At 40.8% G+C, this 26,265-nt stretch overlaps 3 protein-coding genes across 5 annotated transcripts; all 3 read left to right on the top strand.

Moving 5' to 3' along the window:
- Positions 1 to 951: 951 nt before the first annotated feature.
- paplnb (papilin b, proteoglycan-like sulfated glycoprotein) lies at positions 952 to 6,394 on the top strand. The gene is made up of 14 exons (XM_034900626.1): positions 952 to 1,266; positions 1,515 to 1,521; positions 1,646 to 1,707; positions 2,034 to 2,143; positions 2,488 to 2,548; positions 2,661 to 2,763; positions 2,983 to 3,113; positions 3,278 to 3,595; positions 3,972 to 4,148; positions 4,249 to 4,399; positions 4,485 to 4,565; positions 5,020 to 5,170; positions 5,279 to 5,357; positions 5,780 to 6,394. Exons 3-14 carry the CDS (start codon positions 1,651 to 1,653, stop codon positions 6,044 to 6,046), a joined length of 1,686 nt encoding a protein of 561 aa, XP_034756517.1. The 5' UTR covers positions 952 to 1,266; positions 1,515 to 1,521; positions 1,646 to 1,650; the 3' UTR covers positions 6,047 to 6,394.
- A 663-nt stretch (positions 6,395 to 7,057) lies between these two features.
- On the top strand, positions 7,058 to 9,860 carry erh (ERH mRNA splicing and mitosis factor). The gene is made up of 4 exons (XM_034900590.1): positions 7,058 to 7,247; positions 7,704 to 7,791; positions 9,217 to 9,337; positions 9,462 to 9,860. The coding sequence occupies exons 1-4, from the start codon at positions 7,245 to 7,247 to the stop codon at positions 9,562 to 9,564; spliced, it is 315 nt and encodes a 104-aa protein (XP_034756481.1). The 5' UTR covers positions 7,058 to 7,244; the 3' UTR covers positions 9,565 to 9,860.
- A 668-nt stretch (positions 9,861 to 10,528) lies between these two features.
- Positions 10,529 to 26,050, top strand: smek1 (SMEK homolog 1, suppressor of mek1 (Dictyostelium)). Of its 3 annotated transcripts, none has more exons than XM_034900093.1 (15): positions 10,529 to 11,734; positions 11,969 to 12,024; positions 12,119 to 12,217; positions 12,353 to 12,970; positions 13,946 to 14,023; positions 14,125 to 14,241; positions 15,857 to 15,973; positions 16,086 to 16,217; positions 19,084 to 19,186; positions 19,289 to 19,447; positions 19,582 to 19,751; positions 20,151 to 20,293; positions 22,126 to 22,316; positions 22,445 to 22,656; positions 24,870 to 26,050. In XM_034900093.1, exons 1-15 carry the CDS (start codon positions 11,593 to 11,595, stop codon positions 25,002 to 25,004), a joined length of 2,472 nt encoding a protein of 823 aa, XP_034755984.1. In that variant the 5' UTR covers positions 10,529 to 11,592; the 3' UTR covers positions 25,005 to 26,050. The 3 variants fall into 3 exon arrangements, with proteins under 3 accessions (XP_034755984.1, XP_034755982.1, XP_034755981.1); XM_034900091.1 differs by having other exon boundaries at positions 10,530 to 11,734; positions 20,154 to 20,293; positions 22,445 to 22,659; XM_034900090.1 differs by having other exon boundaries at positions 10,530 to 11,734; positions 22,445 to 22,659.
- The last annotated feature ends 215 nt before the right edge of the window (positions 26,051 to 26,265 follow it).

Here is a 26,265-nt window from a genome sequence, read left to right as displayed (position 1 = left end):
GTGAGTTATCCAGAGAGATGCAGGAGATCGTAAATACAATGGACGGCCTGTTCAACACCAAGAGTGACTTCGAAGTCACAGAGAAGCAAGCAGAGAAACTGGACCAGCAGCTTTGAAGGACAGAAAGTGACTGAAGGCCTGCAAGGTTTCTCGTTGAGGATAAAACAAAACTGTGAGGGCTGTGGATGTGGATGTGGAGGGGGAGTGAGATGCTGAGATTTGCTTTAATGGGATTCTTGAATGGCATTAAATAACAAATTTTGTTGTGCGAATTGTGCTTTTTAAGTCTATATCTGACAAACACATTCACAGAGTTTGCAAAATGCGTGATTCTGTATCGCTACACTCAGTCCAGTATTACAATGCATGCAACCTAAGAAAATAATAAAGTTGGATCAACACCAAGATCTGTGCTGTGTCTCAACAAATGATTTACTATGACTTCTGCTGACATAAGTGTTTTTTTTCTGGCCACCCACCCACACACACACTCAAACACGCACCCGCTCACACACACGCACACACACACACACACACACACACACACACAAACACCTTCCACCACCAATATATACTTTGTTGACAGTCTTAAGTACATACGTTACTAGGCTCCACTGTGGTTTCTCACTAAAATAGACCTAAATGGAGCCTTGGGGCTCCTCAGCTCCTCTGCTGACTTACTAGTCTGTATTTAGTGGTTGTGGAGTGTGTGAAAGGGATAATCAGTGGCCAGCAACCAAGATAAAAAAAATCAATCAATGGGTAATTTAAAGATGTGTTTTACCCTCAATCTCATTTTGGGTTTCTCATATGAAGGATATGATTTCTTCCATATTTGCAATGTGCAACCATTTAATTTGTTAATCAAAATGTCCTTTGTGTTGGAACAAACAAATAAGTTCACTCAATTGTTGCACAACACCCCATTTTTTGATTTTGACGTCTTTAACTAAAACTCATGGCTGCATACTTGATATAAAACTATAAGTAGTCTGACAGCCTGAGGGTTTTAAGTGGGAACACGTGTGCTCCAAATAGATGAAATCACAGCTTATATTCAACGTTAAAAAAAAAAAAATCACGTTTTCTTGGTGGGGGGAAACAGTTTCTTTGTGTGGATGAAACCTGACACTTTAGGAGATGTGGTGTTGGTGACCAGCTAGGGTGAGAAGACAGAAAGCTGGGTGTCAGTGCCTTCACCTTCACTAGTGAGGTGCACATCCCTCTGGACTGCTCGTTGACCAGCTGGGAATTCACTTCAAAAAGGTAAGACAAAACCCGACCTGATGATGTTATTAGCAGTTTACATAATCTATCCAGGTGAAATACTTTGCAGATGAAATGCATGCATTAAACACAAGTAAAGAAATGTCCAAGGAAATCACTAATTGGGTTTTGATTTAATGTACTCATCATTCATAATGGACCTTTGAACAATTGATACTATAAATAAAATTGAAATGGAAACCTGCACTAATGGAACCATTGTATATCCTGCACTTACTGCAATTGCACTTCTGGTTAGGCCTAAACTGCATTTCGTTGCCTTGTACCTGTACCTGTATAATGACAATAAAGTTTAATCTAATCTCATCTAATGAAAAGACGTACTTGCATTGAAAGTTGAATTATTTTGCAGCCATCCTGAAAATGAAGACCCTACAAGTCCTGGTTCTCCTACAGCTGCTGGCTGGACCTGCTTTTACTGTGAGTCTCACTTTAACGATTTTAATAACATTTTACTATTTGAAAGTTCATGTCAGTAGTAAGCGCTTTAGTATGGATGGAAATAGCAAAGAACACTTGACACATGTGCAAGCAATGATGCTGTTCACATGCCATAAAGCAACTTTATGCAACCTGTGGGGGACAGTTTGAGGTTAAATGTTCTGGCTTCTATTTTTGGTGATTCTAACATGCCCCCAGTGTGTGTTAGTGGTTTGTGATGGATTATGATATGGTGTGTGAGAGTACTGTGTGTTCCAGAGGCGGAGCTGCAGAATCAGAGTTTTACTGTTGTTGTTTTTTTTCAGCTGACACAGCCAACCCATGACTACTGGGGAGAGTTTGGAGCCTATGGGCCCTGCAGCCGCACCTGCGGCACGGGAGTGGCAATGCGAACCAGGAAATGCATCACTTCGAGGTAGGACCATAGACTGTTTATACATTTTAAAACAAATTTTACAGTCAATGGGTAGGACATGGAGACGTAGGGTGCAGGCCGCTAGGATTTTATCAGGAATAAAAGCAGCACATCACTTGTCAAATCATCTTCTTTTTTATATTCTACATCTATGGCTCTCTTTTATTTGCCTTCTGATTTTCAGTTACTACTTTATTCTTTATAAAACATCACAATAAGATAAATTGTAAAGTTACGCACCTATTAAATATGTTGCACACATGACCAATCAAGCCAAATACATTTAAAAGTAAAGAGATGTATTTGGATTGCAAGTGCAAAGCATTCTTTCCTTTCTCTTACAGGACAGATGGGGGACATAACTGCAGAGGCTCCTCTAAGTCCTTCCGAACCTGCAACACACATGTATTTATCCTTAAACCATTTATTTCCTCCTCCCATTAAATTGCATCCACCCACAACCTGCACTAATGGGTCTTTAAATATGACAATAATCCAACAAGTTGTGTCATTACAGGAATGTCCAGCTGGATCACGGGACTTCAGGGAGGAGCAGTGCGCCCAGTTGGACAGAATGGACTTTCAGAGCAAGAGGCAGACATGGGTGCCTTATTATGGAGGTATGAGACCTATCATGTTCGGTACATCCACATTCCTTAGTGTGTCATTTAACCTCCTTTGATTACCAGAGGTGTAGGTGTTAATCAAGTTTGTCATAATATACAATCTGACACTATTTGTGTTGCACCACACTATACAGAAAACCCTAGTCAATCAAAACATATTAAAAATTAGTGTGTACACTAATGGATCTACCAATCTACTATTTGTTTTTGTAGCATCCAATCCATGTGAGCTGACTTGTGTCCCAAGAGGAGAGAACTTCTTCTACCGACACAGAACTGCAGTGGTGGACGGGACTCCGTGCTATGTGGGCCGCACTGATATCTGTGTGGCTGGCTTCTGCAGGGTGGGGGAAAAACTGGGATCCAAAATATGATGACAGACTTTCAGAGCTCTTGTACTGTTTATCTGTAGAATATAATTTTCTGTTTTACTTAATTAGTAGCTTTGTTTATATTCAGGAGTGCACAAGTACAGTATTGTGATTGAAAATAATTTGTCTCTCTCCAGATACTGACCCAGGGAGAGTTTATGGGCTTGGATGAGGACACTAATTCCGTTCACTCTGCTGCCCCCATTGCTGTTGCTCCTCACCCAAGCAAGACACTCACATATATATACAAAACTGGTGTCTATGGACAATGCTCTGCCTCATGCAATGGAGGCATGCAGTATCGCAACGTGGAGTGTTGGGTTCAGGACCCAGGGAACCCCCGTGTGGTGGAAGAGTCTTACTGCATCACCCAGCGCCTGCAGAGGCCACACAGCCAGCAGGCCTGCAACATGCATCCTTGTGCTGCGGAGTACAGTGTCTCCAGCTTCAGTGTGGTTTGTACCATACAGTAGAGAATCTTAAATTTTGGGCATCGTGCAGACAGGCAAGGGCATGTTTCTGGCGACAGAATGGGAAGAAGGCCCAACAAAAGACTTCTGGTGTATATTTGCACAGTAGAACATACAACATAAGTGAACAAATCTGTGTTCACTTTTTCTGTATTTTTGCACTGTCCAAGAGTGGAGCGAAAATTTTGCTTTAACTGGTACTGTTACTGTCATGGTACAGTACCAACTGTCTTGACTGTGGTCTCAACTATCTAGGATCGTTAGGCTGAGGAGTCCAAATTGAATTGTTAATGATATTTTAATTGTAGTTTTTTGGTGGGACTGAAAACTAATTTTATGTTTTGTCACATATGATGGTCAGTGCTCGGTGACTTGTGGGGAGGGCCAGCAGACGAGGGAGGTGACCTGTGTTGGGCCGGGTGGGGAACGTCTGGATGACCATGCCTGTAGTGGACTGGCAAGACCCACGTCTGTCCAGACCTGCCGCAGACCTGCCTGTCACACACACATCACCTGGCATGTGACTGACTACGGACTGGTAGGTGAAACCGAGCATAAAAAGCGTTGTGCACTGGGAAGTGAGATCATGCCTCTCCTTTATCTCAACATTAATTACCCTGTCCTGTTTTTCTCTGCAGTGCACAAGAAGCTGCGGTGGTGGTGTGAGAGAGAGGAGAGTGGGCTGTTTTGATACAGATCTAAACCCTTACTCAGAGGCCCGCTGTGGAACAGCCAGTAGACCTCTCTCTGTGGAGACATGCAACTCACAGCAATGTCCCAGAGCACAGAGTGAGCCAAATCTGTACCAATCAAACGTTCTTTTGGTTTGATTGTCTGTGCTTGTTTGTATGTAAACAATGTACTTTATGTTTAGCGGTCCCGAGTGTACAGGACCCCAGGGCACATGAAAGCACCATAAGAGGATTTTTGCCCCATGTTCCAGGAGACCCTTCAGGTGTGTGCATGTAGAGGATGTTTTGTTGAAACGTTATTTTCTTTCCATGTGTGATTGAACATAAAAATATTTTTAGGTGTGCAGTCAAAGCAGTAGTTAGGAAGAATGCACAACTAGTTTTTCGAGCCTAGATATTTACTCTCATTATTTTCATGCATTTATTGGATGCATTCTCGAGCAATAAAGGAAGTGGTGCCCTTTTGTTGTGTATTGCCATCTAGACCATGACTGGACTGCTTTTTTGTGGCTTTCTTGTTTCTCATTCACAAACACAAAACCCCAAGTGTTTATTTTAATAGTTTACTACTGAAAGTCACACTTACTTTCTTAAAAAATATCCAGCCAAACCTAACTACAACTAAATTTAATCCCATACCTTTAACAAAGGATGAACACATATTTTAGCAGATCTATGGCAAGCTTGTTTGACCACGTCTGTGTTTCCTTGCTTTAGCTTCCAGGCCACATACAAACATGGCTACCTACCCTCCTGTGATTGGTCCTCGCTGTGCACAGTCATTCTATGGCTGCTGTCCTGACGGCCAAACCGCTGCCACAGGGCTCAGGAACGAGGGCTGCTCCCGAGATGACTGTGTTCGCACCAGGTAACACGGCTCCCTGGATAAAATACATTACATAAATTCAATTGATGAAATGCATATTGGCTAAATATTAAGTTTCTCCAACATGAAGAAAAGAAATGTCTTCCTTAGGTACGGCTGTTGTTTGGATGGTGTGACTCCAGCTCAAGGATTTGGAAGGGCTGGATGTCCTGAGTACCTGACAGCTGTGGTAGGTGTCACATCCGTTTCTCATCTTGTTTCAATCAATTCATTTACGTTAGATTTATTAAAGGGACTCTCCACTGACTTTACAAGTCAAAATTAGCATTCACCAGGGGAGCAGGCTCTGGCGAAAGACACTATTGAGTTGTAACAAGGGAAGTGTGGGAAGCAGTGTCTTAAGAGCTTGAACCATAATAACGAATAAAAATCAGGATATGTTGGTGCCTGCTGCAAAAGTTTGGATCATTATTATTTTAAGTTGTCTTTAACAAGTCCCCCAACTTTACGGAAATGGAACGCTATATTACTTTAATACCTTATTTAAAAAATAGAACTGCAACTGTCCCTGCTACACATAACTGTAAAAATGTATGCTACATTTACTGGCTATACAGGGTGATTTATCTCTCTCCTTCTGTCCTTTGGAAGCAACAGCCACCACCTCCTGCCCCTCCATCCACTGGTAATATTTGCTCCATGCCACGTGATGAGGGCCCCTGTGATACTTGGATTGTCCGCTTCTACTACGACTCAGACACTGGCAAATGTACTGAGTTCTGGTATGGAAGCTGCCATGGAAACGCTAATAACTTTGTGTCCCTGGAAGCATGCCGTAGAGAGTGTGGGGGTATGGCGACCCCAAGAGGGACCCCAAGGAGAGGGTCAACCAGTGGTGCTTTGAGGGCAAGGTCATAACCATGCTCACAACTAATGCCCCAAAATCAGGGCCATATCTATGAAGCTAGTACGTGATATTTGTACACATGTAGTATGTACATATATGAAGACACACACAAACATGTATTGCAACTAACCCCATCCTGCCTTTCATTTAAACATCACACTTTACATTAAAAAATGATCTAGTCTCACAATATAAGTGACATAATTGCAGCAGAGGGTTCTGATTTTCTTATCTTTTTGTGATGCTCAGTTTATATTCACTTATTAATTTTTACTTTTAGTCTGGACTCCAATAAAATAATGTCAATGTGATTACCCAAGTTAAATCATCGACCAAATCAATAAAAATGGTGTGGTTTATCTTTGTCTTCATCTTCATTTTCAATATTTCCAAAACTGCCCTTCACTTAACTTCGAATATGTTTTTTTGACTATTGGTCTGTTTTCACAAAACAAAATAATGTGGTGTGATGTAACTTGCTACATTTACTCAAGCAATGCAGTTAAATACAGTTTGAGGTAATAATATTGAGGATACTCATTTTCTGTTACTTTAAACAAATGATTTATACATTTACTATATGTACTACTATGTACTAGAAATATATGTGTACTTTACTATACTGTACATATACATGTTACCCCATTACATAGGAAAATATTGTACTTTCTTAGATGTATACAATATGTAGCATTGTTACTACAGCATTGACCAGCGATTGCATTAGCATACTATTTACACATTAAATGCATTGAAAATTATAATCCAGTAATAAAATTTGTAGCAATATAAAACGGACAAGTACCATTTACTGTAGCCTACTTTTGATACTATTTTTTTAAGTACTTTTACTTAATACGATTTTAATGCAGGACTTTTACTTGCAATAAGGCATTTGCACTTCATGGGATTGCTACCCACGTATGTAAATGCATTTTCCAGCACAGACAAAATATTTCTAAACACATTAAAACATTGATCCCTTTTTAAGGCCAGACTTTTATTTTGAAACAAACACTTTATTTTGAAGACACCTTACTTTACAACCGGAAAAAAAAGAAAAAACGTAATTCATTTCCTCTGAAATCTTCTCCAACAGCAAGCTAGCTAACGCTAAACCAAACAGGGAATTGAAAAGCAATAAACAACGATTTCTTTTTGCAGTTTTGCATCCTGAATTAATATACAGAGTCTGCAGTCAGCGCAAAAATGGTAAGAGTGTTTTGCTTTACGTTTTAAGAGGTGAAAACATGCAGCATTAGCCACATTAGCTCCTGTTAGTCCATCGTCGCTAAGCTAACGTTAACAAGCTACGATGCTTAACGCTAGCTACTTACTGAAGTCAAACGTGTATTTTGTCTAGCTAGTTTCTTCCCTTGGCATGAACACCTAACGTTAGTTTTAAGGTTAACGCTGAATTATCCCAACTTATCTCTGTTTGTAATCCTAAATGAAGTAAGTTATGCGGGACATTTCAGTAGGTGATCTGTTGCTCAATAACAACCGCTTATCTTCTGTTTGAAAACCTGGGGGAGAAGGTTAACGTTACTCGTCGTCATGCTTAGATGCATCACAGCAAAACATAAATCTACGCATCAATAATTCAGGTAATGTGTGATATATTAAGCTTGCATTATTTTGTGTAACGTAATTTAATTATCTTTACAGTCGCACACAATTTTGCTTGTCCAGCCAACCAAGAGACCCGAGGGCCGCACATATGCTGACTATGAGTCAGTGAATGAATGTATGGAAGGTGAGTCTTCAGCTGTTTAAAATACTTTACTCTAATACATCACGTTTCTGTTTTTACCTTTTTGGTATATTGAGCGTAGTCTAAACCCACTGAACATTAAGTAGTCATATCTTTTTTATCTCACATTTAAAAAAAGAAAAGAAGACTATTTACCATTTAGGATCTGCGAGGAAGCTTTGCACCCATTCAATGCCCGTGATTATAGAAATATTAAGTTTATATGTTTTTACATTTATTTTGTAATTTCTCACCTGACAACCAACTGGAATATATTTCATAAATAGTTTTGGAATTTTATTTCTCTTTATTTCTCTTTTTTCTCCCTTTTTGGATTTGGATTCAAATTGTAATTTGAAATTTGCAGCAGCAGTTTTTAGCAAGAAGAATACAGTATAGAGAGAAAAAAGAGGAAGACAGTATAAATATAACAGTAGTAGATATAATAATAATAATAATAATAATTATAATTATTATAATTATTATTATTATTGAGTCAAGTGTTAGCGTTAAAGTGTCCAGGTATTTATGTGAGTCCAGGTGTGTATGGACTGTTCTCTTAGCCCTATTTCCTCCTCCCCCCGAGAGAGGATTTGTAGAGTGTAATGGCATGAGGGACAAAGGAGTCCTTGAGTCTATTGGTCCTACACTTGGGATGGAGCACCCTTCCACTGAACAGGCTCCTCTGGCTGCTGATGACGGCGTGCAGGGGGTGGCTGGCATTGTCAGTAATGTCCAGCAGTTTGTCCATTGTCGTCCTCTCTGCCACCGTCACCAGTAAGTCCAGCTTCATGCCAACCAGAAAGCCGGCCCGCCTGATCAGTTTATCCAGCCTGGAGGTGTCCTTCGATATGCGGCCCTCCCAGCACAACACAGTGTAGTAGATGACACTGGTGACCACAGACTGGTAAAACATCCACAGCAGTTTGCTGCAGATGTTGAAAGACCTCAGGAAGTACAGCCTGCTCTGTGTCTTCCTGGCTGGTGTGTGTTGTCCAGTCCAGTTTGTTGTCCAGCCACAGCCTGGGGTATTTGTTTGATTTGAACTGCTTCCACCTCAACTCACTCCTGCGGGACTGGTCGCGGTCTTGGTCTGGACCTTCCAAAGTCAATGACCAGCTGCTTCATCTTTGATGTGTTGAGCTGTAGGCAGGTAATGCGCCACCAGAAAGCAAAGTCCCCTCACAAGACTCCGATACTCCTCCCTGTCACACCCAACGATGGCTGTCGTTGGCGTACTTCTGTATGTTTTTAGTGAAATCTGTAGTATTATTTACTTTACAGTCTCTCAAACTTTGTTACATTGTTGCAAAAGCTGCTATATACTTTATAAAAGTTTATGTATATGCCTAATTTTAGCCATTTTCTTTTGATGCAAACTTTTGGAAATAGTTTACTTCAATTTATTGTCCTGCATCTGTCTTCCAGGTGTTTGCAAAATGTATGAAGAGCATCTCAAGAGGATGAATCCAAACAGTCCCTCCATCACTTACGACATTAGTCAGTTGTTTGACTTTATTGACGACTTGGCAGATCTGAGCTGTCTTGTGTAAGTATGAGTTTTTTTTAAGATAAGATTTAGTTGGTCAATGTCTATCTATTGAATAACAGTCAACCTTGCATTGAAAGTGTTGATGACTTCCAGTAAATATAACTATTACATTTTTATACAGGTACAGAGCTGACACTCAAACATACCAACCATACAACAAAGACTGGATCAAGGAAAAGATATATGTCCTGCTGCGGCGTCAGGCTCAGCAGGCAGCAAAGTAAAAGCATCAGTGAGGCGTTGTCCTGCTACACACGCTTGGAAGGAGTTTATGCAGCACTGTATTTCTTGAAGATGGGTGTATAAGGACAACATTGTCAGACTGACAAGGGAAGGGTTTATGTATACTATACATTTGGAAAGGAAGGGGCTGTCACAAAGGGGAAACATCAGAAATGTCGGCGTTTGTAGAAAAAAAATGGAGTCATGCCCGGCAGCATATGTACATCTGTAATTTGTTACACTGAGTTCAGAGTGCTGCAAGGACTAACTTATTGATGGAGAGGGATCCTGGCTTTGACAAATGCTCCACAGGCTTGATAAAAACTTTTTTTGATCAAAATTTTAGTAGTGTGCTTTCAGTTTCCCTAAAAGTTCTGACACTTTTTATATACATGTACTGGGCAGTTGGAATTGAACATGCTGCGCATTTTGAATGCAGGTGATTTTGTTTGACATACATGTCTGCAGATTGACTAACCCATTAATGTAACTGATCCCAGAACATTTATTTCCAATATTTTATCTATTATTATTATTATTGTTACTTTATCCCACTATCATGATGTAAAATGCTGTTTTTGTTAACATTTTGTGTAGTATCTGAGTTCAACTATCCCTGTTTGTTTTCTCTGATATGAACAAAATAAACTGTTTTCTGAATGGTCTACAGTGTTGAATATACAACCGTTAACACAATAAGGAATACATTTTCCTGTTTATTCAGAGTCTCTATATAGAAATAGCTTTTTGGTAGGGAACTACATTGGGATCCATGTATCTGTCTAATAGTTGCACTACTGCTTAAATGTGATGCTGAATGGTAAGTTGTATAAAATATGGGCAGAATGATGTTGGATGTTGCTGGAACCTCGACGAGTAATTTCTGCTGATCACCATTAGAAATGGAATTTCTGGGCTGTTATGTTACTGTCTCTTTAAATGTGGCGGGCTGCCCTGTTGTTGCTGTACTGGAAACCCCGTACTGACTGAAGGGACCCAAGATGGCTGAATACTCACAGGGGGGGCAGTTAGCCATTATCTGAGCAAGACATCGGGAATGAATGGCAAATAGCGTTGTAATGTAAACTGTAACCTTAAAGTAACTACACGACTACAGTTTGTTGGTTTGCATATTGTTTTGGAATGCATGAATACCAGTAAGGGGAGAGTGGTCTCTCCGCGGCCCCGAGCCAGAACATGGCGGAACACTTGGGGAAGAAATAGCATAGCCGCTAACGCTAGCTAGCTGGCGCATTATTCAGACACAATTAGTAACATTGGTCCAGGGTAAACACGGTGTCTGCCGTCCGCAATAGAAAAATAATGTTATCGCTGTATAGCTCTAGTCATTTTGCTTCAAAGGGTTGTTTAACATTGACAATATAGAGCGTAGACTGTTAGCGTACTAGCTAGCTAGCTAGTTAACTCGTTAGGTTTTCTAGCTAACGTTGCCCGCTAGCGTACAAACTGACGTTACTAATAATCTGACAGATTGTTTTGGGGGCCAAATATCGTTACGGTGGGGCTCATTCTGGATAGCGTTACTCCTCTCTTAACTGTGTGCTAGGACTCCGCAATATCCGTCACCCCTTGTTTTGTCGATTAACACGTTATCTAATGTTGGCTAATGCCCTCCACGTAAAGTAATATTAGACTATCGTCAGCTTACTACAATGATCTGTAAGATTATTTAGTGGGTCTCGTTGCTTCTAACACAAGCAATATACGTATTATCCGTAGCTCGTTAAAATAATCAGATATTATAATCGTAACTGCATAATCGATCCGGGAATCATCCTTGATGCTCGTCCGGGTGTTGCGCTTCTAAGCTCCTTCAAAGAAGTGTTGACCTGAACTGGTTGACCCCTGACACTAGCTAGCTAGCTAGTTAAGTTAGTACTGCATTGTAGACGTGATCAGGTGTTAACCGTGAATTGAAGTTGTGGCGTTACTGACGTTAGGTGAAGCAGGCACCCTGTAAAAGCCAAGAAGGTCCGGAAGGGGGAAACCGGTTACAACTACCTGCCAGGATGACTGACACTCGTCGCCGAGTCAAAGTCTATACCCTCAATGAGGACCGACAGTGGGATGACCGTGGAACCGGGCACGTCTCCTCGGGCTATGTGGAGCGTTTGAAAGGCACGTCTCTACTGGTGCGAGCAGAGAGTGATGGTAAGGCGATGTAACTATTAAAAGGGATGCCAATTACGAGATCACTTGCAGTGTATTGGTCACCGTTATAGATGCTCATTACTTACTATATGGAACTAATACCTTCCACATAATTATTTTAATCACCTTAAACCATGCATGTAACCCTCATTTGCCTGCAGTGAACACCGTAACCTACCCTCTTCATGTCATTTTGGCAACACTTGTGGGACACCTTTGTTTTTAATCTGACAGGTTCCCTACTGCTGGAGTCCAAAATCAATCCAAACACTGCCTACCAGAAACAACAGGTCAGTATCTAGCATGGTGCAGAATACTGCTAGAATATGGATTTTCCTTCTATGTGTACTATTTGTAAATTGGCTTTGTTTTTCTTTTGGAAAGGATACATTGATAGTATGGTCAGAGGCAGAAAATTATGATCTGGCACTCAGCTTCCAGGAGAAGGCTGGCTGTGATGAAATCTGGGAGAAAATATGCCAGGTAGCTGCACTTATCTTTTACGTGGGTGTGTGTTTGTCTGCTCGATCTGTGAATGCATTTTGTATCAAGTGTGTTTGGGTGTTCAAGGTAATAGGTTCTGTAACTAATCACATACTCTGTCACTCATGTGTTAAGGTGCAGGGAAAGGACCCATCAGTGGACATCACCCAAGATGTGGTGGACGAGTCTGAGGAGGAACGCTTTGACGACATGTCGTCGCCAGGTCTGGAGTTACCACCATGTGAACTGAACCGCTTGGAGGATCTGGCTGAGCTGGTGGCCTCCTCACTCCCATCCCCACTGCGGCGCGAGAAACTGGCCCTGGCTGTGGAAAACGAGGGATACATTCGCAAGCTTCTGGAATTGTTCCGTGTGTGTGAGGATTTGGAGAACAGAGAGGGACTGCACCACCTGTATGAAATCATTAAAGGCATCTTCCTGCTCAATCGTACTGCACTTTTTGAGGTTATGTTCTCTGAGGAGTGCATCATGGACATCATTGGTTGTCTGGAGTTTGATCCAGCACTCCCACAGCCACGGCGGCATCGGGAGTTTCTAACTAAGACAGCCCGCTTTAAAGAGGTGATTCCCATCTTGGATCCTGAACTGCGTCAGAAAATACACCAGACGTATCGGGTGCAGTATATTCAGGACATGGTGCTGCCCACCCCCTCTGTTTTTGAGGAAAACATGCTGTCCACCCTGCACTCCTTCATCTTCTTCAACAAGGTGGAGATTGTGGGCATGCTACAGGTGAGACGGGCAGACAGATATGTATTTTAAGGTTTGCCAGTAAATTTCTTACTATTTTCAAATAATGTGTGTTTTCATTTTTGAAATATTCCTATTGCAAAAGCACATGCTACAAATGCTTGTACCAAGACAATCCTGCCACAACCTCAAAAGGCACACATGAGAGAATATTAAAAAAAAAAAAAGTTTATTCCGTGAGGACTGTAAATTACAGTATCTGTAGGATGGAATTTTTGGCCGATTGCGCTTTACCCAGTCAGAGTTTGTCTGCTAGTCTTTTATGGTCATGTGACCTTTGTGTTTTTGTACTGTGTCAACTCAGCAGTGTTTATGTATGGCTGTCTCCATAGAGACGGAGAAGTGTTGTGTAAATCAGTTATGCTACGCTAGAGGAAAACTGGCATGCGGTTGACTCTGTTACAGCGTTCTATGTGAAGTTCTGAAGTTGAACACTACTGATCGGGACCTTTTATTCCTTCCTTATTCTGAGGCAGACTTTTCATATAAACACACAAGTCTTTGTTCATTTGAAATAACACTTAATCTAATTATGTGTTGTGTGTAAAAATCTTATGGACATAATCCATCAGTAAATAAACCCCACAAATGTTATGCTGGTATGCTGGTTCAGAATTTTTATATTAAGTAAATGGGATTAATGTAAACTGCAATGGTTCTAAGTTACGGTGAACAGTGATTTCTGGTTGTGAATTAAATCTAAAGCAATGTTTATGAAGACAAATTATGTCACACTATAACTTCAAAATCTGATATTGGTAAATAGGTTGAATGTTATTTTTGTTTGCTGGTTATTTGTATCTGATTTATACCATTACAGATCAACAACACCTGTGTTACAATAGATTTAACCTTCAGTAAATCTTAGGATCAAGGTTAATTCTTTCTGGATCCTGATTTGTTTACTCTCAATGTGATACTCACCCCGTCTCATCTCTCCTCTCTTTTTGGTTTCAGGACGATGAGAAGTTCCTGACAGACCTCTTTGCACAGCTAACAGATGAGGCTACAGATGACGACAAAAGACATGAACTGGTATGCCAGACCTTAATCAGAGTTTATTTATCAATTGCTGTCTTAATTTTTGGATCCTTGTCCCTTGTTTCATAGACGCATGATTTGTTTCTTCCTCACAGGTGAACTTCCTAAAGGAATTCTGTGCATTCTCACAAACGTTACAACCTCAAAACAGGGACGCCTTCTTCAAGACATTGTCAAACATGGGCATTTTACCTGCGCTAGAGGTCATCCTGGTGAGTGCAGAAACCTCATAATTAATCAGAATTGAGTTAATTGGATAGTTTGCTGCGACATACAAAGGATTTGGCTCCTGGTTTTAGTAGCTTTGGTAGTGGGGTGACCCAATTTTGCATTAAGGCCTCTTCACAATCGCCGTTCCCGACCTGTCGCGCGGCAATGTGATGTAAAATGACATAAAGCGACATAAAGCTTGCTGCTGTGGCTGGATTTAAAGTGCGTGACCAGAGGTTTTGCACCACTCTATTGTTTTTCTGTAACACATGACAAAGCAGAAATAAGAAGCATGGACTAGGTCTTTTATGGTGAGTTAATGGCTTGATCCGACCAAGTAAGTCATTGAATTGTTGTGGAGACATTCTGAAGAATTCAAAGTGCTTCTCTACGCCTATCATCATTTGTTTCAGAAGGATATTGAACTCGCCATATTTATGACCGGCGTTATTCAAAGGACAAACCTTCCACCTTCTTTTTCTGTGTTTCTTTGCAAACAGGCTCAAAAGCAACAATTATTCCTTATCCATTGACTCCAATATCATCTTAGCCACTGTTGACATTGACGTCAATGTTGCTGCCAGTTCTGCCATTGTTTACCTTTTTCAATCTTCTAGTTCGTAGAAATAAGAGCGACAGGTCGGGGATGCCGAGTATACTGAACGCTTTAAGATCATGGAATGTGCCTAATTAAATTAAAAGTTGTGTGACGTACTCCTAGAAGTAAAAATTATGAAGCAAAACAGAAATCTTAAGTGAAGATGATATTACAGTGTTGACACTGTATCTGTGCATCTGATCCATGCAATGCTATTTGGTCACCAAGGATTGTGCCCAACACTAGAACATGTTGACTTTGGTATTGAATTACATTGTGTTGTGGCTAAGGAACCAGTTTTTTTGACTTGTATTGTTTGTGTGCAGCACTTGTTTGAAGTGAATGACATTAAAAAGTGGTAGTCTCTAGTTTAAGGGTATTTAAGTACTTCTCATTGTGACCATGGCACAGCATTGTTTTTTTTTACAAGCAAATAAACTTGTACTATAATAAAAACAAGCCACATATTGATTGTCTCTGTAACGTTAAACCTTAAGGATTGCCATTCATTAAACATATATGTAGTTGAGCATCAGGGTGGCTGCTGCAGGTTGTCTGAGGAGTATGCTCTAAGGTTGGCTCTCGGCCACTCTGAAACCATGTTTTCTGCAATCTGATTGTGTATTCCATTTTATTAGTTTTTTTGTGATCCAAATTTGATCTAAATTTGAAACAAACAAGACAGTTTGTACAGACCAGTCGGAGTGTAGAGACACAAACGAACAGAATATTGTATATGAAAGTTACAGACAACCACCCCACTACCTCCCCCTGTTCCTACTGACGGTACACACTTAGCGTTAGCTAGTCTAACCTTATACCATATACAGTGAAGAATCGCAATAATCTTACATATCACAAAAACTCTCAAACACAAAATAATGCAATCCGGCTCTTAATCTGCTTTCTAACATCATAAACATCTTAACATGATCAAGATAATATGGCTTATTTTGTTCCTTGAGGGGAAAGTCACATTCACAATCCACTGACAAATATTATTCATGTTTATTAAACAGGGAATGGATGACGTTCAGGTGCGTGGGGCAGCCACAGATATTTTCTCTTATCTGGTGGAGTACAACCCCTCCATGGTACGAGAGTTTGTTATGCAGGAGTCTCAGCAGAATGATGACGTAAGTATTTGAATAAAGTCTGCCAGAAATAACAAGGAATGATTTTCATCATTTAACCACATAGGTAGATATAAATTGTTTACACGTTACTAATGATTTATTGGCCCTTCAGGACATCCTCCTGATCAACCTGATCATAGAACACATGATCTGTGACACAGACCCAGAGCTAGGTGGAGCAGTGCAGCTGATGGGTCTGCTTCGGACTCTGGTGGACCCTGAGAACATGCTGGCTACTGCAAATGTGAGTGTGCGTTTTTACTCCTAAATACGTCTGTTTAAACACAAAATGGCTCAACAGTAAACCTGAGTGCTTGATACTTAGACCCACCATGTCCAGAATCACTATTGAATGTTTTGAGTTGTGAGTGAAGTGACAATGCTTGCTCAATTCAGTTCAGTCAATCTTGATCAAACAGAAACTCCTTGGTCCTTCAATTTAATTATAAAAGATGCAAGAGAGACACTGGCCCTCATTTATCAACCTAACGTAGAAACCGGCACAGATATGAGCGCAGAAATCCTCTTACGACAGGCTTCCCGTTGGATTCATGAAACGTTTGTATCACACCAATCAGAGCGTAATAATGGTCGTACATTGATAACCGCAGCGGCTGGAAACGGTCGGAATCTAAATATCACGTCCCACATGTTCTCGGTTTGGAGGCCCCGCCCCTAAAGTTTACGACTTAGCGAGACGTACTCCACCTAAAAAGCAACGCTTTCCAGAGGTGGAGATTGAAACCCTAATATCTCAGTTTAATTTGCAACGTGTGTCCTATTTGGGATCCTAAAAGCTGGCATTGAAGGCTGTAGAAAGAACGCGGAATAGAAAGAGATCCCTGATGCAGTCAACAGTGTTGCTGCAGTAAATCAGACTGCTGCTGAAGTTTATTTAATTTATACATCCTTGACACATGTATTCCGTAGTCCTAATAGTAATATACAGCTTTATATTGCAAAACAAGCCAAACAAGCCAAAATATGCCGGTCAATGGCAGAATGACAACTGAAAACCTGCGGAATAAATAAAAATGTTGTGCCTTGTCATGTTTCCTGTATTAAATAGCATTACCAAACATAACACTATACCTTTTTAAAAGCGATTAGTAATATCCTGTCTCCTTCGTATAGCCCCCAGTTGGGGCTGTGCTGGACACTTCTCTCTGGGCATCAGGTCATCTGGCTCAGTCACTACATTTATGGCACCCTGTTTTTCAGCACGATGTTGTGCAGAACCCCACAGGCTAATACAATGTGTATGGTAGGGTCCCCCCCGTTTGTTTGTTGAAAATGCCTGTAACTGATTTGTCAAAAAACATTTATTTTCAATTCAATGTGATATGTAGCTCAGTCCAGTTCACGTCAATTTGAGAAAAGGAGATGACAAACCAGGGCTACACAGTTGATCAAATTTTAATCACGCAATATTTTAATTGCGTCATTCCATACATGGAATGCTCCAGGTTATCTATTGCTCCATAAACCACTGTCTGATCATGTGCCAGTCAGAGTGGTTCCGTGCTCCGCGAAGCTTAGTTTCTAGATGTAGACAGTCACAGAGGATAGACTTCCACAACAGATAGAAGTCTGTCATGTGTTGGTCACAAGGTTTACCAGTTTACCAGTAAACCCAACATTTTGTCCCGTCTGTGCAATGACCAGTGCTAGTTTGTGTCTGTTAGCTCACAGGGCTTTAGAGTACGACCAAAATTGGTAAAGGTGCTACTAACATTTTTCCTAGGTCGCAAAGGTGCACCTAACGTCCTCGCATCCGCTGCCTCTCCACAAACAAAGCAATCTTGTTTATATCGAAATGGTTTAATTTCGCGTTACATGACGTATGCTGCACAATATGGATGGGAAAGCAGTTATAAATAGCCAATGTGACTATAGAATTAGTTTTGGTCAAAATCAACAAACAATCGTGATAATTAATCATGATCTCAATATTGATCAAAATAATTGTGATTATCATTTTGGCCATAATTGTTCAGCCCTATGACCAACACAACAACATTTGCCAATAAAGCCGAAAGCTGCAATTCAAAGCTCAAACCTGGATTTGTGTCATTCCACGTCCAGTCATTGTGCATTTAAAACGCCCCCTAGTGGTCAATTTGAATGAGACTTGCAGTGCAAGTGTGTTCCATTTCCTGGAAGTTTTGTGTTGATTAGACAAACATTTAGTCATTTATAGCCTGATTTGCGCTATATCACCTGCAATTTATTTGCATTAATAGCGCCCCTGGTGTTCAGTTTGAACGGAACTTTCAGTTTGTTGTTCAGGTACTAACAAAGACATTTCTTGAGAGATTTATGATGATTGGACAATGAATATGTGATTTATAGTAGAATGTGTGTAATGCCACTCACCTATCTTGTGCTTGTAGTGCCCTCTGGTTGTATGTATATAAAACTGTCTGGGTATATCTGGGGCGCTTATCTAAGCATACCTTGTGAGTTTTGTGATGGTGGGCCTTACGGTTGCTGATTTGTGTTATTTAATATCTAGAGCCATTCCCCTTTCAAAGTTCATTGGTCAATAACTTAAAAGGTAATTGAGATATGGACGTACTTTATTCAACTTTTAATAAGCTTGATCTATTGATGATTCACTAAAGATTTGGTGGCAATTGGAGCAACGGTGTAGGAGGAGATTCCAAAAAATAAACTCAAAATGGCGGAAAAGATTTTCTAGGTGGACCTTAATGGTCCTTGAGGCTTTTTTGTTACAGCACATTAAACTGCACCTGTGTGAGAAATTTCATGTCTTGTGGTGTGGGGAGCGTGGCCTTTCAAAGTTTGCACTTTAAAACCTTAGCAAAGGGAGATGGTGTTGTAAATATGCAGGTGCCACATTTGCTTTTTATACATGCAAAATAGATGAATGTGGTCCATATGTGGATATTGGCTGAAAGAAATTAAATACCCTTACCATATAGCTGGACTTTCCTGATAGTCAATTTACAGGTAGGGACAGCTCTGCACCTTCACCATTGGGAACATTGAGACATGTGTTGGGTTGTGTAAAACAGTCATTGCCATAGCTATCAAAATCTTGTTACTTAGTAAAAAAAAAAAATGTGTTGTTTCATTTTTCTTTCCAGAAAACGGAAAAAACAGAGTTCCTGAGCTTCTTCTACAAGCACTGTATGCACGTCCTCTCAGCTCCCCTACTGGCCAACACCACGGAGGAAAAACCAAGCAAAGGTATTGACTACCTGCGGGATGTGTGTGTTGGCTCTGTGAATACAACTTTGAGAATAATGGACAAGTAGTTCATGTTGCTAACTACCTTTACCTTTCTGTCAGATGATTTTCAAACATCCCAATTGCTGGCCTTGATTTTGGAGCTGCTGACGTTCTGTGTTGAGCACCACACCTATCACATTAAGAACTACATCATCAACAAGGACATTCTCAGGAGGGTACTGGTGCTCACTGCCTCTCAGCACGCCTTCCTGGCCCTATGTGAGTCCCATATTATCCCTTTAATTCTTAGTACCTGTCAACTTGGACAACATGTGTGTGTCATTAAACTTTTAAAATCAAATTTTGAACCTTTGTTTTGAGCTTCATATTAATCTTTATCTTTCTGTGCCCAGGTGCCCTACGCTTCATGCGGAGGATCATCGGTCTGAAGGATGAATTCTACAATCGCTACATCATGAGAAACTTTCTCTTCGAGCCTGTCATTAAGGCCTTCCTTAACAACGGCTCACGCTACAATCTCATGAACTCAGCCATCATTGAGATGTTTGAGTATGTCCGTGTGGTGAGTATTTTCTTAAATTTTCACATACATTCTCTTTTTTGTCCAAACTGTCTAAATTTCAGCAGTTAACATGGAAATGTTTTTTAATGCATTTTTTACTATATTTCTAGATCAACGCTGTAAAAAGGAACCAATATTTGTAGGCTCTCAAACCACATCCCTATAAGTGAAAACTTGTAGTACATACATTTTCTCGATTCATTTTAACTAGTTTGGTGTTCTCTCTCCCCCCCCCCCTCTCTCCCTTGCTGATTTTCTCCTCACTTCATTCCTCGTCTGCTTCACCTCTGTCCTAAAACTCTAAAACTCCCTGTCTTACCTTTCTATATTTTCCCCTTCATTTTCTAAATACTACTGCATCTCTACACTCCTCCTTTTCTCTCCTCCCATTGCCCCTAGGAGGACGTGAAGTCTCTCACAGCTCATATAGTAGAGAACTACTGGAAAGCCCTGGAGGATGTTGACTATGTCCAAACCTTTAAAGGATTAAAGCTGCGGTATGAACAGCAGCGAGAGAGGCAAGACAACCCCAAACTGGATAGGTGAGAAAGTCATGGCTGCAGTACTAATACTGCTGCAGCTGCTGCTGCTACTACAACAACTATTACACCATCACTAATTATTTAATGAGCACGGGATTCCTTTGCCTGACAGCCTCTCGCACTACATGGAAGGAACAATGTCAGTGTGACATTTCAGTCAGATGACTCAAATAACCAATCACCAATATATTGTTTCTTTTGTGAATTATGATTTTTTTTTGGAGTCAAGCGTCCTTTTCTCGCAGTGCCTTTTTGTTTTAGATGGTGTATGGCTGATTTAAACGAGGTATGAGATTAGGCAATACCATTTGTATCTAAATGGTTTAGTCTTACGTTACCCATTATTTAATTACCCATTTCGTTTGTCATGCTGCTGACCTGCCGAAACGCATTCAATCTACGATGGACCAGTTTATGATCAGTCAGTCTGCATCACTATGTGAGTAGATAGTCCAGTCCGCAGTATAGTTCAGACACTTTACTGATAAACCAGAGAACTGTACAGTAACAATCTGCTTCATGATCGAGAATTCTTTGTATCATACACTTCAGACCATCGCACTCCCTCTCTGATATGATCACAATCTGTTTTAATACAACTGCTTGTGACATCTCCCATGTGTCTTTACCTCAAAACTGAACATTCCACCCACTTTGTCAAAAATACAGAGATAGTGTATCACCTTTCAGCCGAAAAATACGGCGTTGTGATTTTATTCCACATCGCCCAGCCCTAAGATAATTCCTATTTTATTTGCATCAACTTTTGACATTTTGCTTGTACACTTGTTACAATACAATAGTTGCTGACTGTGACCCGCTGAGATTGTGCAATGTGCATACAATGTATTATGTAAGTCAGGCCGCTACCTACACTCGGCATTCTTTCCAACAACAACAACAGCAGGTGTTTTCTTTTTTTAAATTTAAATTTACTCCTGTGATTTTTGTTGTAGCACCTTTTCGTACCATACCAATGTGAGGATTATATTTTTGCACAGCTCACTTTTTATATTCTTGTGGTTTACAATTAAAATACAGTTATGATGTATAATTAATGCAATATCTGCATTGCCCATTATCAGCAACCATTCATCCAATGTTCCAAATGCACATTCTTTTTACCAATCTGATCATTTAAAATAAAACAAAAAAACTAACTGAGAAACAGTGGAGAAACCATTGGCAAATATGTAATAACATGAGGGAATCTGATAACTGCTGCCCTGTTTAGAAAAACAATGTGTGTATGTATATATGTATGTACTGTGTACATATACACAGATACAATTGCATTACATATTACAAAAAAACAAGATCTCCACATTTTACAAGCACTTTATCTTGGAACTATTGTGTCCTAGCAAAGTAATGCGACATTGACAATACTGCAGCCAATAATCACTGAAGTGACGGAGGAAGAATGTGCGTCAATGACGAATGAGAAGTGCTGGTCGTAGTTTTTAAGGCTCTCAGCAATGTCAGCGTCAGGACATATTTCTGAGTTTGGTTGTGTGTGTAGATGCGTCTGTGTGCGTATTAGTTCTTTTTTGTGCATATTTATTTTGCCATTGTATTTCAGACTTAGAATAGTTAGAATTTACTTTCTTCAATTCTCCAATTGGTTGATTTTGTGGTACATTATAAAGCTGTGGCAGAATGGGCACGTGTACAATGTGAGCTGGTGTGCAGCAGCTGCCTGCACAGTGGTTGTGAGAGACAATATGCGTTAAAGTGAGCAAGGGGGGTTCTAAAACACATTGTGAGTGAAAACTGGTTTAAAACGCACAAATGTTTTTTTACAACTCTAAACGGTGCTTTACTCTCTTCAGCATGCGCTCCATCCTGAGGAACCACCGTTTCCGCCGTGATGCACGGACACTGGAGGATGAAGAGGAGATGTGGTTTAACACCGATGAGGATGACCTCGAGGATGGTGAGGCAGTGGTTCCTCCCTCTGACAAGATGAAAAGTGAGGAAGACCTCATGGAACCTATAAGCAAGTTCATGGAGAGAAAGAAATGTAAGCATGGAAAGGCATGTTTTCCACCCTGGTTACAGAACATGCATCTTGTTAACCCATTAAATTGAAAAACAACTTTTAAATGGAGAGAGAATAACTACTTCTTGTTCAACTCTCTCTACCCTCAGTGAAAGACACAGATGACAAAGAAGTACTGGGGAAGTCCAGCTTATCAGGCAGGCAGAACCCCAGCTTCAAGCTCTCCTTCTCTGGCTCCACTAAAACCAGCCTCTCCAGCCCTCCTTCATCTGCCTCACTGAACCCAGGCTCTCCGGGATCACCAGGTTCTCCTGGCTCAGGGGCACGGGGCTCACCCTCCACCACAACTGTAACCACAAAGGTACATGTCGGCATGTAAATGTGAAAAAGGTGTGGGTTTTAAACTTGAATTGTTTTTTGTGTGAAGTTAGACAACTTCTCTTCAGTACTATAGCCAAAAGGGATTTTGTACAATGTCTGTTCTGTATCTTACACTACTTAACAAACAAATTTGGTGAATATGAGCTTTGACCATGAATCTTCACACTTAGACTGTCAATTTTCACACAACTCCCACCATCCTTGTTGTGTATTACAAAGAATGGTCATTGCCACCCCAGTGTCCAATTGGACTGTACAGATTTTGTACTCGTTTTTTTCTTTTTTTTTTCTTTATTTAAACACAAGGGAAATGGAGGGAGGGAAACTAAGAACTTTGTTCTACTAGGAGTACTGAAGCCCCTAACTGAAATAATTTAGTGGCACACACTTTAAATTGACCTGCAACACAATTTTCCACATTTCCCCCATTTTAAGTGTTTTACTGATAATGCTTTGGGAAAAAATACAGAGATTACAATGTGCTGTTGGATTTTCTTCACTGTCAGATTTTAATTGAATGGGGCTTAACAAATGCACATTCACAAATGTAAACAAAGTATTAATAATATTATTGACAGTTATAACATTATTGCCTCAGCCCCGTACAGGGTCTCCCTCACTCTTTTTTTGTTTATGCTGAAATAGCAGCCATTTCTGTAGTGATTAGACGACCATGGAAAGGGGAGTATCTAACTATCTAACACTAACAAGAACACTCACACAAGCACTATTTATTTTTACCAGGTAAATATTTTTTAGCAGCCTTTTTTTTTTCTTTTTTTTTTTCTTCAAAGAAGCGGTCCCTGTCGTCTCTTACGTTACCTGTCTTGTCCAGTGGGGGAGCGGTACCGCAGCGTGTGGCAAATGTCGGAGCTCACATTAGCATTGTTGCAAAGATGCAAATAAATAAGTGAAGGCACAGCTAATTAAGTGATGGCTGGCAAGCCGGCTCTAGACCATAAACAAAGAGAGGAGGGCTAACTTTAGGCTAAGGCAGCTCCACACCGGCCATCACTACGCAGCGTATTCCTCGCAGATGTACAGTCTTTAGCGAACAAAATAGATGCTCTACGGATGCGGGTAAGCACTCATAAATGTATGATGGGCTGCACGGACGTCACCCCCCCTCTCACCCACATTTGCCTCCTTTTCAACATGAAATAAATAACTTCAAATGTGCAGGTGGCTTCGTGTGCAAGTAGTTTTAATTTACTCGCACTCTCTCAAAACATGGCCGCAAAATGCAACCATTGTGTCGCAGTCTGGAGCCCTGGAATGGCACATGAACAAATCCATTGGATTTACAGGTCAAGTCAGTTTGAATAAGTGCATTTACCAATGATAGCAACATCATTGTCTAAAAAGAGGGAAATTAACATCAAATGAGAATGATGCACATTAGAAACCCATACAAGATAGAAGAAACCACAATAAGGAGTTACAGATTGAGACAAAAAACAGAGGTGTGTTTTGGATGTTGAAAATTGTCCCAGGTGTGATTGAATTCTACCACAAAGAGATGATTGTGGTAGAGTTGTGAAGAGACACAGACACTATTAATCTGCTAAATTTGCAGGTAGTATAGCCTAACAAACCCAAGCCAGGTATACAAGGTGGCTTGTAGTATAGTGTTAGTATCCGAGCCAAATAATACTTAAAGGTCCTGTGGCATGACAATTTCAATTGATGAGGTTTTTTTTAACATTAATATGCTCTCCCCCAGTCTGCCTATGGTCCCCCAGTGGCTAGAAATGGTGATACGTGTAAACCAAGCCCTGGGTATCTTGCTCTGCCTTTGAATATATGAAAGCACAGATGCCCCTTATGACCTCATAAGGGGCATCTGTTACCTGTAAGGTTACCTCCCCTTTCTCTGCTTTGCCGGCCCAGAGAATTTGGCCCACCCATGAGAGAAAGACATCAAGGCTTTCAAACAAAGTAGCAGTTGGTCAAGGCCACACCCCCAGCCTCCACCTTGCTTACACAATGTCATGGGACCTTTAACATGTCTGATTAATAGGCCAGAGCGAGATATATAAATTTGGGTATTTCCGGCCTTTAGTTTTACAGGATAGCTGAAAGGGATAGCTGAGTCGAGGAGCAAACCGCTATAAATGGACGCCCGCTCTACAAACTAAAATATCTGGACTACCGTGAATAGATTTTTGATGTGCGTGTTGTCATTTGTTTCAGGGTTTAGTGGGACTGGTGGACTATCCTGATGATGATGACGAGGAGGAGGAGGAGGAGGACGGAGAAGAGGAGGAGGATGGGGAGAGTAAAGAGGACCCTGTGCCACCTTCGAAGAAGTCCAAACTGAGTTCCTAAAGAAGCTCCACTGTCTCCGCTTGTGCTGTGCTCGGACAGTTCCAGCGCATAGACTACACAGGAATGATCAAACTTGTAAACAAATTGAATGAATGAAAGCCACCGCTTGCGATCAGCGGGTGGCCAACAGAGGAGCAGACGTTGAATGGATATGAAGCCTCCTCAGACTAGCCCACTTCATACAAGTGCCAATCAGGAAGCCAGGAGTGATACGTCTGAAACGTGGAGCAGACGTGTGAAAGTTGGGAGAGAAACGATCACACTCAGACAGCATGAGACAGGTTGGAGTTTGGTTATTTAGCGACTTGAGGAAAAGACCACATACAAAAACACATGTACATGCAAACTGAAATCCCAGAGAGCTTGCAGGCTCTGACCATAACCCACTGCCCCCCGCCCCCCCACTCAGGGAAGGACATCACAGCGGCCCAAATGGGTTGGCCAATTCAGACCCAGAACCAACACTCGCACCCCCCATGCCCCTCCCCAGAATTCGCCATCCTCCTTGTTTCTTTCTACTTCTTTTTCTCCTCTGCTCTTTCTCCCTTTCTTTGTCTGTTGCTTTTCGTCCCTTTTTTAAGTTAGTATATAGGACCAGACGGGAGGCAGCATGTGGCAAAGAGCTGTCCTTGTTGTCGTTTGATGATGTCATCAGTGTCGTCGTTCCTCAGCGGACGTTCTTTCTCTGAAGAGGAAAAAAAAAAAGCCAGCAGTTTCTTCATTTTTGTTTTGTTCTCTATTTGTCTCTCAATCTTTCTCCTGTTTTTTGTAAATGATAACAAAAAAGACCTGCCTTTAAATGTTCAGGACGTTTTCAGTCACACTTGAACAGGTTTTTAAAGACCTCATTAGGTGAGCTAGTTTTACCCTTTTTGCCCTTTGAAACTGCAGATTTTTTGGAGAATTTGTAATCCCGTCTTGATTAAAGATTGAGTGGAATTCTAGATGTGATGATTTTTGTCATATCTTTTCATTTTTTCCTTTTACATGAGTGTATTCTTAGTTGTTCAGAATATTTGGGACCATTAAAATGATCTTTGCTGTAAGATGTCCTACTACCCTTTTGTCCTGATAACTTGCTGAAATGTGCTATTATTGATCAGTCTGGGTTTCCTTGGCACCACAAGAGTGTGACCCTGTAATTGTAGCACAGAAGGTGCTGTTGGGTTCTACAGGCCACTCAGTTTCACACTATAAAGGTTCAAGACCTACTTCCCGGGGAATCCTGTGGCTCACCTGGTCCAGCGTGCCCCGTGTACTC

Source organism: Etheostoma cragini, chromosome 18 (assembly GCF_013103735.1).
Source record: "Etheostoma cragini isolate CJK2018 chromosome 18, CSU_Ecrag_1.0, whole genome shotgun sequence".
Lineage (NCBI taxonomy): Eukaryota > Metazoa > Chordata > Actinopteri > Perciformes > Percidae > Etheostoma > Etheostoma cragini.
Note: the sequence above shows the minus strand (reverse complement) of the source record. Positions and strands in the feature narration are given on the sequence as shown.